Source organism: Pteropus alecto, unplaced genomic scaffold (genome assembly GCF_000325575.1).
Source record: "Pteropus alecto unplaced genomic scaffold, ASM32557v1 scaffold259, whole genome shotgun sequence".
NCBI lineage: Eukaryota > Metazoa > Chordata > Mammalia > Chiroptera > Pteropodidae > Pteropus > Pteropus alecto.
Window position 1 is genome coordinate 1,304,467 of NW_006442492.1, and position 9,641 is coordinate 1,314,107.

The following is a 9,641-nucleotide window of genomic DNA, read 5'->3' on the forward strand; positions in this document are numbered from 1 at the left end:
TTTTTTTTTATAAAAGTTCTATGATAGAAATTTTCAAACTCATGCACAGATAAGTTGAGAGACTACTAAACGAGGCTCCAGGTACTCAACACGCAGCTTCAGCAGGTACGAACGCAGGCCGGTTTCTTCCCCACAGGGTGATGTTGAAGCCCATCTCAGATATTCTCTTATTTTAACTGGAAATATTATAACATGACCCTTTCGTTAAGAAAATAAACAAAATACTATAATCGACCAAAAGCTATTAACGGTAATTCCTTAATGTCATCAAACATCTAGTGAAATTTCCATGATCGACTTCCTTCCTTCCTTCCTTCCTTCCTTCCATCCTTCCTTCCTTCCTTCCTCTCTCTCTCTCTCTTTCTTTCTTTTTCTTTCTTTCTTCCTTCTCTTCTCCCATCCCTTGTTCAAATTTTAGCAAACACCTCATTCCATTAATTATCAACTCTTGATATTCCCCAAGACTTGCGTATAGAAAATATAGGATAAAGACCAGTTTTTTGAATGTCGTGGGTCTGGAAGCGAGACTACTGGGCTCCTAGTCTAGGGCCAGGGGTCTCACTTAGACTTTGCATCGAGATCTTCTTGGGCTGATCACCTGGGAGCTCTTAAAAATACCGATGCCCTGGCCACTCCCAAGATTCTGATGGAAATGGTATCGGGGAAGCCCAGGCCTCAGGGCTTTACAGACTCCTTGGGTGATTCTGATGGGTGGCCAGAGACCAAACGCCTTTGACTTTGACAAAATAGTTGACTGTCCTGGCTACATGTCATTTAAAAAATAATGTATGTTTTGTTCCACAGAATCAAACACTATCTCACACACGTTATCTTACTATGTTTTCCCGAAATCTCTCTGAGTTCGGTATTGACGTCCCCATATTATAGACGAGGAAACTGAAGCTCAGAGAGGTGAAGAATCTTGCCTAAGTTCCCATGGCTGGTAAGTAACAAAGTTCAGACTGAAAATTCCATCTTGAGATTCAGTGTCCCTTTCTCTGAAGTTAGGAGGTTGAGTTAGATCAGAGACGGCAAAGACCTGGCACGTAGACCACCATTCCCCCTTCTACACCCTCCACAGGCATCACTACTAGATTTAAGGCACTTTGTTCCAAAGGGAGAACAGAACCTGAAAATCCTTCTTAACACATCATCCTAAAGCAGGGATTCATTGGAACTGACACATGAGACCTAACTACTGAACTAAATGATCCTCAAGGACCTTTCTATGTGTGACATTCTAGGGTTCCATGAGCAGGGGTGCTGCCACAGCCAGGAAGGTTAGAACGTGGATCAGCCACAGGATGCTTTCTGAGCCTGCTTCCTCAGCCGCTTCCCCAGGACATGCCAGAGACATTCTGGAATGTACTTGGGCTCCTTCCAGCAGTTCCCATAGAGCCAGCACGGCTTAGTGGTTAAGAGCAGAGGTGCTGGTGACAGCTTAGGCCTGGGTTCAAATCCTGGTATAAGCACATAAAAGTGTCAGCTGGAGCCTCCTGTACAACAGGCATTCAACAAATGATTGCTTAAGCCAAAACTAAAAATTAATAAACATACAAAAGTCAAAACTCTAAGGCTCGCCAACTCCATCCTTTGACCTGTCCAAGTTCACCATTCTTGTCTTTTCCTGATCAGGGATGTCTCTCTGTCAACACCAAACTTCTCCTGGCCGGTGCCTGGCACCCAGACCATAGTATTCGCAGCCTACATTTATTGAACACTTACTATGTGCTAAGCATGTATCAACTCATTAGTCCTCACAACAACCTCAACCAGGTACATACTGTTATCTTTAATTTGTGCATGATGACACAGGGTCAGAGAGGTATAGTAACTTGCTTGAAGTCACACAGCTGAAAAGTGGTCATCATCTGGTTTGCAGACACAAAGACCCACAGTCAAGAATTGCTCCACATGGAGACTCAAACTCCTCCCAGGCAGTGCTCCTTCTTCCCTGATATCCCCTGCCATGCCGGGAAGAGGGCTTCACACTCCATGGACATTTCATCCAAGATTTACAGTTCTGCAGTAAGAAACCCCAGGAGTTTCTTGCCTGTGTGGTGGAGCAATAAGAGCGAGGACTTTGAAACCAGCAAACGCTAGGGTGCAATCCCCAATCAGCCCACTGAAAAAGATCTGTGTGACTCTCTGCACAAGTGACTTCTCCTCTCTAAGCCTCAGTTTTCATATCTGGGAAATGGTACCATCATCCTGCCTTCTAAGTTTACTGTGCAGAGTTACATAAAAATGGAGCACCTGACACAGCTCTTGTAACCTAGTTGGTGGCCAAGAGAATATCTGTGGCAATCGAAAACGACACGAAGTGCCTGGCACACAGTTGGCACTTCATAAATGCCTATTGGGAAATCAAGCTTAGGAAGTGCAACAAAACATAGCAGTGCTCAGTAAACATCTATGAAATGGAGTGAAAATAAAGCACCTGCACGATTATCACTGACGTAAATGTAGATAAGATATCTGGCGAATAGTAGTAGATACTCAATAAATGTCCCCAAAGTAAACATAGTTATTTGACCTCTGTGTACAACATAAAGTTACTGGTCAGCAAATGTCTGTGGTAAGGTACCTGCACACAGTGGGTGCTCAAGGAACATTTGTGGTGATTTAAGTGGAGGGGGGGTACCAAGTGCACAGTAGGTGTTTGATAAATGTCTATTATTGAACAGATGTAGGTGATGTACCCAGGACATGATGCTGGGATATAAGCGAAGGTATCAAACACTTAGTAGGTCTTAATAAACATGCCCAGGTAAGCTTGGTGGCACATAGTAGGTGCTCAGGAAGGGTATTCCCATGTCCTCCTAGTGGGTCCATTCTGCTCCCTATGCCTCCTCACCTTTGTTGTAGAGAGAACCGTCAAAGTAGTAGCTGCCAGTGTAGAAGCCAGTAGCCAGCTCGATGAGGTGGCGAGCCCACGTGTTGCCAGCACCTGGGAAGCTGGCCAGAGCGATGAGCTGCTTGGACTTGGCTGGGAGAAATCTTCTGTCCATGCAGCGGTTATCTGCAAAGTTCAGGACACAAACAGGGGGCAGGGACAGGTGGAGCTTGGGTGTGAGCACCACCCCTGCCACTGCCCAGCCATGCGACCCAGTTCACATGATGAAATCCCTTCTGGGCCTCAGTTTCCCCACCTGTAAAACAGAGGAAATGGTTCCTCCCTCATGGAGTTGATGTGAGGGTTAAATGAGATAATGTACAAAAAGGGATGAGCCCATATTAGGGATTTAATAAAAGTCAGCTAAGAGGATGAGTCTTTACGGCCTCAGTTTCCCCTGGCACTCAGTTCCTTTCTCATACTCTCCAGATTAAACCTCTCAAATGATGTTCATCTACATGAGATCCAGTCCAAGGTTCCTATCTTAGCTTCCCAGCCCTGTGTAGCCTGGCCCTTGCATCCTCCCAGGCTCATCCCACCCACTCGCTCCCTCTCACCCCGCACCTGCCAGCTACCTCATCTGTGCCCTATTCCTTCCCAACTCGGCATCTTCAGACATGCTTTTCCCTTAGTCTTCGTTGCCTCCTACCTGCCATTTCCAGGTAGGCTGCTTCTTATCTTTCCACATTCTGCTGAATTGGTACCTTCTTCCTTCCCTGACTACCTGGTCTATCATTAGTGTACTATGTCCATCTCCTTCATGTCGCTTAGCACAACTGTAATTCAATAAATTATTTGTTTAGTCAGAAACCCTGCCCATATTGTTCTTCGATGATTTCCCAGTGTTTTCCATAATATCTGGCATGTAGCAGGGATAATAAATGTTACTTGCATGGATGGAGGGACAGATGGATGGATGGGTAGATGAGTGAGCAGATGAATGAGTGGGTGACAAATGGGTGGGTGACAGATGGGTGGATAGATTGATACACTGGTGGTTGAATGACTAGGTGGATAACAGTAATATCTACTTTGTAGGGCTTTTGTAAGGATTAAATGAAATAATGTATGTAATATATTAACACACTAAAGTGCTCAAAAGGGGTAGTTATTATTTTTCTCTAGCCCTCAACTTCCACATCTGTAAAATGCATTGGGGCAGGTGAGTACCATCCTGATACTCTTGATTCTCTGCCTTTACAGCAACCTCAGGATGCTACTACTCATGAACAGTATGTGCCTCAGCAACCCCCACTAGAACTCCTCCTGGAGCTATGACGGCACAGTGGTGATTTCTTTTGGTCCTTAAAGATATAAGGGAAGCTGAGGGGAGGCCCAGTATAGGGGACTTCACAGCGGAAAAGGATGAAGAGAGAATCCTGGAGTTTTGGTCCCAGCCATGCTTCTTCATCTGGGCCAATGACCTCCATCCTTATTTACCACAAAGGGAAAGCTGGCAAACCTCTTCCGTCTGCCCTGTCCTTTGAGCTCACTAGACTGCTCCACATTCCACCCTCTCCTCCTTCCCTGCTATTTCCATGGCAGAGAGGATCAACCTCTGCTTTAGTGTCTCCACTCCATCTCCTATTTCCTCTCCAATCTCCTTGCTTCATCTATTCCCCTGTATCTTCTCTCTCTCGGTTGGCTCCTTCACATGAGCATTCGAACATGAGCAAATAGCTCTATCTTTTAAAAAACCCCCCTCCAACCACCCACTATCTCTTCTTACCCCATTCCCAGTCATACTTCTGGCAGAGCTGTCCACACCCCCTAATCCATTTTCTCCTCCTTGCTTCCAACCCCTGCGACTCTGGGCTCCTCCTTGCTCACTGCATGAAACCAGTTCCTTCTGAAGTCGCCAGTGACCACCCAGTGATCAATCCAGCCTCACCTCACTGGACTACACAGCAACATCTGATACTACCCATCACTCTGCCTTTCTTATAATTCCTTGCAAGATTGGACCCCAGTATTTTCTATTCTCCATCATCTTTCGTTAATGAAATCTTACTTTGATTACACCGATTTCTTAAAACAGTCTTTCAGAGAAGAAGTGTGAACTCCTAGATTTAAATTCCAATTCTGTCAACTACTTGCTGCGTGACCTTGGAAGATAATAGATCTGAGCCTCAGTTTCCTCACCTGTAAAATGGGACTATTGACAGCAATCACATCCCAGGGTGGTTAGGAGGGTTAATCGCGAGAATGTGTGTTGAATGTTAGCACAGGGCTCACACCCTGTGAGTGCCAATCAACTGTGGCTACCAGCCAGAGACCTAGCTCTCCTCCCACTATGCAATGTTTAATCTGTTTGTTCAGGGAAGAGCAGCCTTTGAAAAAATTAACCAGTCTTTGTCTTTATTGAAGCTAACTGGTGTATAGCAATGATGTTCATGGGAACACACTGCAAAAAGGAGCCTAAATGTAAAACTTTCTAGAGTATGGTTACGTTTTCTATTTTGATAGGGGTGTGAATGACCCAGTACCCTTAAAATTTATGTATTCTGCTCTATGTAAATGTTACTTTGAAAAATCATAAGCAAATACTGAATCGTAATTAATTATATGCACACTTACTTTGACTAGATTAACTCAATGATGTTTGCAACTTACTTTGAAATGCATCAAAAATAAGAATGGAGAAATGTATGATAAAGTAAACATAAAAAAAAGTTGAGAAATGTAAAATCTATGGGATGAGTATATGGGTGTTCACTGTGTAATGCTTTCAAAATTTTCTGGAGGTTTCCTATTTTTTCATAATAAGATGTTGGGAGAGAGAAAGAATCTAGCCCCTCAGCTTCCCCAGAAAACAGAATTCTTCATTCCAATACTGCCTGGGAGGCCAAGACCAACTCCTAGGTAGAGGCTGGATGTTTTCAGCACTAGAAAGAAAGTTTATTTGTCTCTTAAGTTCCGCAAATAAAAGTAGATGCTGGAGCCAGTATTGTGTATAGCTTTGGAATCAGACTGACCTGGGTTTCAATCCAGGATTGTCATGGCTTAGCTGTGTGACATTGAACAAGGCACTTCACCTCTCTGAGCCTGCTTCCTCACCTGTAAAATTGGGCTAAAACCTTACAGGATTAAATGGGTAATGCATGTAAGGTATTTGTGGTATATATTAAAAAACCAGTTAAGAGTGCAGTCTCAGGACCCCAGACTACCTGGGTTTGAATCCCAGCCATGTCCTACCCAAGCTATGTGACTCTGGCTGAGCTACTCAACCTCTCTGTACCAAGTAGCCTCATTTGTAAAATGGTAATAACAACAACACCTCTGTCATTGGGCTATTGTGAAGATTAGATGAGTTAATCTAGTCTAAAGAGTTTAGACAGTACCTGGCACACAGTTAGTGCTCAATAATTATTTAGTTCCTGGCAAGACCATCAGGGCTTAGTGCATAGTAGGTGCTTAATAAATGGCAGCCATAAAAGATCAGGCTCTTGGCAGCCTGATGAACTACATGACTCTCAAAAATCCCCAGTGCGTAGGGACTATAGGCATGACATGGAAAAACTGATGAGCAGTAATGGCCTAGGGGCAGGGTACTGGGAATGAGCAAACTCATCAATCAGGGGCTCTTTGTCAGCTATTAAAAAGGCTCCAGTGTCCATTCTGCCTACATCAAAGCTGTTCATGGTCATGGGATAATTAATCTGTGCATAACTCTTCCCCGAGGCTGGAACAACACAGTTCTGCACAGACTAACACATCTTGAAAACTAACAAACGCTCATCCTTCCTCACTGGAATGTAAACAGAGTCAAGGGCTGCACTTGCAAACCATGCACCCACACACTGGGCTCTTAGCAGGACTTCAGCTGCCAAGGAAGCAGCAACAATTGGCCACCACTGTTACTCCTTTCATGCCAAACAGGGGATGGGCTATTGGTGGGGCTGCCACTAGCTCTTACAGCATCTTGTGAAGATCAGAATAAGGCACTCTCCCCTTCCTCTGGGCAGATGTGCTGCCATTCAGGGTGCACAGTATGACAGGCAGAACATGGGCTGGCTTTTAGGCACCAATTTTCCTGAAAATGGTTGTGCCTGTCCAGTGCTCAACCTGACATGACAGCCTGGTTCCAATGGTGTTTTCTTTGCTCTCCAACGTTCAGAGGGTCTGGGAAGTGTTCTTTACACTGCGGACAGAGGTTTCTAGCAGGGGCTTTGGAGTCAGAGACCTGAAAGCAAATCACTCTCGTAGATGTGTAATTGTGGCCAGTTCCCAATCTCACTGAGTCTTGCTTCTCCTGTCTCTAAAATGGTGATTATATTGCCCTGATCACAGGCTCACTGTAGGCTTTACATTATTAAATGAGGTGAAGCCTGGCATAAGAATGGTGCATAGTCAGTGGTCAGTGTTTTCAGATATTGGGTAATCTTTCAAGGGTTTCCTTTGGGCTGAGTGTCCTAGCAAGGCACCTCTCCAAGTGCCACCCGTCTTTTATGATGCCTCCATCAGGAGAAAAGATTTTCATCTAGAAATTTTATCAACACTGTGACCTCAGGTAAATCCCTTCACTGTTTGGAGCCTCATATTCTCTATCTGGAAAGTAGGCATAATGACTGCCTCCCTCAAAGGAGAGCTGAAGGGACTCAGTGAGAAAATGTAAACAAAGGACTCCACGTGAGTCTAGCACAAAGAAAGTCCTTGAGAAACCTTAAGTGCTGCCACCCCCACCCCTCCACAATAATTATCACAATCTGGTAGCCCCAAGAGACAGAAGAAGAGATAAACCATGAGTGTGGTAGAAGTGGCAAGGATTACTGAGATGGAGAAGACGAATCTTAGAATTGACCTCTGGAGGTCAACAGTTTACAGCTGCATTTTACAGATGGAGAAACTGAGGCTCAGAAAGGAAAAGTGACTGGTCCAGGATCATGCAGTAGGTCTGTGTTATAGACCCAAGTCTCCCACTTCCAGCCCAGGTGTTCTCTCACTCAATTTCAACACCACTATTTCAAGGAAAGAGCCACAAGCGGGGTGGGTCCTCAATATGAGGGATAGAGATGAGGGTCTTTAGAACCCACGCCTCTTGTCAGAGGCTCTCCTGTTGCCTGTCCAGGATCTTTAAGCCTGGCCAAGTTCACTAGCCCTGCCCTCTGCCCTCTGCCCTCTGCCCTGCAGAGTATGGACTGTGTGAGTGGACTGACTAGGGAACCTCTGGAAACGAGGCCATTGGGGAAACATCTGGGGGTCTGCTGGGGGAGGCCTGGCTTACCTTGGACCTGTGTCTGGTACACAATGAAGTAAGTGGGAGTCCCGCAGCTCTCAAACTCTTCTGCGCTGCACTTCTGGGCACAGAGCTGTTCGTCTTCTCTTTCGTGGAGGGGGAATCTCGTGGTGGGAAAGCCACAGTGGCAGGCGGTGCCTGCAAGGGCTGCCAGCGGGTACTCCTAGGGATAGAGTGAGAGAGGAAGAGAGTCGCTAAATCCCTGGTCTGCCCAGACTCTCCACCACTCTCTCCAACTTGAGGGTCCCCCAGCAGTGAACCCTACTGTTATGATCGTGCCTCATCTGTGGACTTCCTGCCCTATTATATTTTTCTAGCTTTACCGAGGTATAATTAACAAATAAAAACTGTATATATTTAAGGCGTACAACTTGATGTCTTGATATCTGTATATATTGTGAATTAAGCACACAATCAAGCTAATTAACATACCCATCTCCTTATAGAGTTACCATTTTCTTTTTTTTTGTTTTCCTATATTACTATTTATTGATTTGTTTCCTTTAAGTCAACTCACCTTTTGAGATTTAAATGACAAAAAACACTTTACATCACTCCCACAAGTAGTACTGTGGAAAAGTAGCACTTCCATACATTTTCATACTGTAAATGCAAATGCTATAGAAACAAAACAATGTAATTTGAACTAAGGCACACTGCCTGCCAAGACTCTGCGGAAGGGTCCACTCTCTTTTTCCTGCAAAAGAGAAATCAGTTGAGGGTAGAGGGGTGTTAAAGACAGTTTAGCACTGAAATGAAGCTTTCTCTTGGAGGACTTGAAAGAAAACTCAAAAAGAAATGCCTTTCTCATGGTGTGTAATCCACCACAATCAATGCCCCTGGTCTGACAATGAGAAAAAGCCCACGCTTTGGGAAAAGCTTTTTGAATTTGTTCTTTTAAGCAAAAGAAGATATGGGGACCTACATGCATCCAGTCTTTGTTGGGAGAGTGGCTCCTAATTGCTTTATTTGTTCCACGGAATAGCTAAGTGGGAGCAGGATGGATCTGGGAGTTGGAAGGCAATGGACTGTCCCTTGTCCAATCTGCTTCTGTTCCAGACTCACAGTCCTGAATATCTCCCCCATAGCTCATCTGGGAATAATCTGGTAACAAACAAGGTTGCACCTACATGGCTAAATCTGGAGATCTTTGCCAGAGTAGGTTTGGTTTCTTTCTTAACAGATATTAAATATGAACTGTAGCTCCTAACTGAAGAGGAGAGGGAGAGAGAGAGAGAGCGTGCACGTGATGAATGCTGATGTGCAGATGGGTCAGCTTGGGTCACGACTAAAGATGTTTTCTAACTGGTGACATATATTATAGCCTTCTGTGACATTATAAATCACAGACCCTCCACCATTTGGCACAAGCAGCTTTGTACCCCTGCCCACTTAATCTCCTCAATTTCTCTCCTTTGGCCCCTAAGAAGATCAGAGAAAGCTGGAAGAGAGCAGTTTCCTGCCCACTGAATGCTAGTAATATGCCTAGCTCTGTGATGAGTTTTTTGC

General features: G+C 44.7%; 1 protein-coding gene across 2 annotated transcripts in view; it reads right to left on the minus strand.

Annotated features, from left to right (window-relative positions):
* Positions 1-9,641, minus strand: part of WSCD2 (WSC domain containing 2) — a 101,475-nt gene that overhangs the window by 14,271 nt on the left and 77,563 nt on the right. For both annotated transcript variants that reach the window (XM_006922176.3, XM_015597311.2), the window contains 2 exons: positions 8,121-8,295; positions 2,858-3,022 (listed from right to left, as the gene is read on the minus strand). In XM_006922176.3, coding sequence (XP_006922238.1) covers positions 2,858-3,022; positions 8,121-8,295 — 340 coding nt within the window. The remainder of the gene's footprint in view (positions 1-2,857; positions 3,023-8,120; positions 8,296-9,641) is intronic.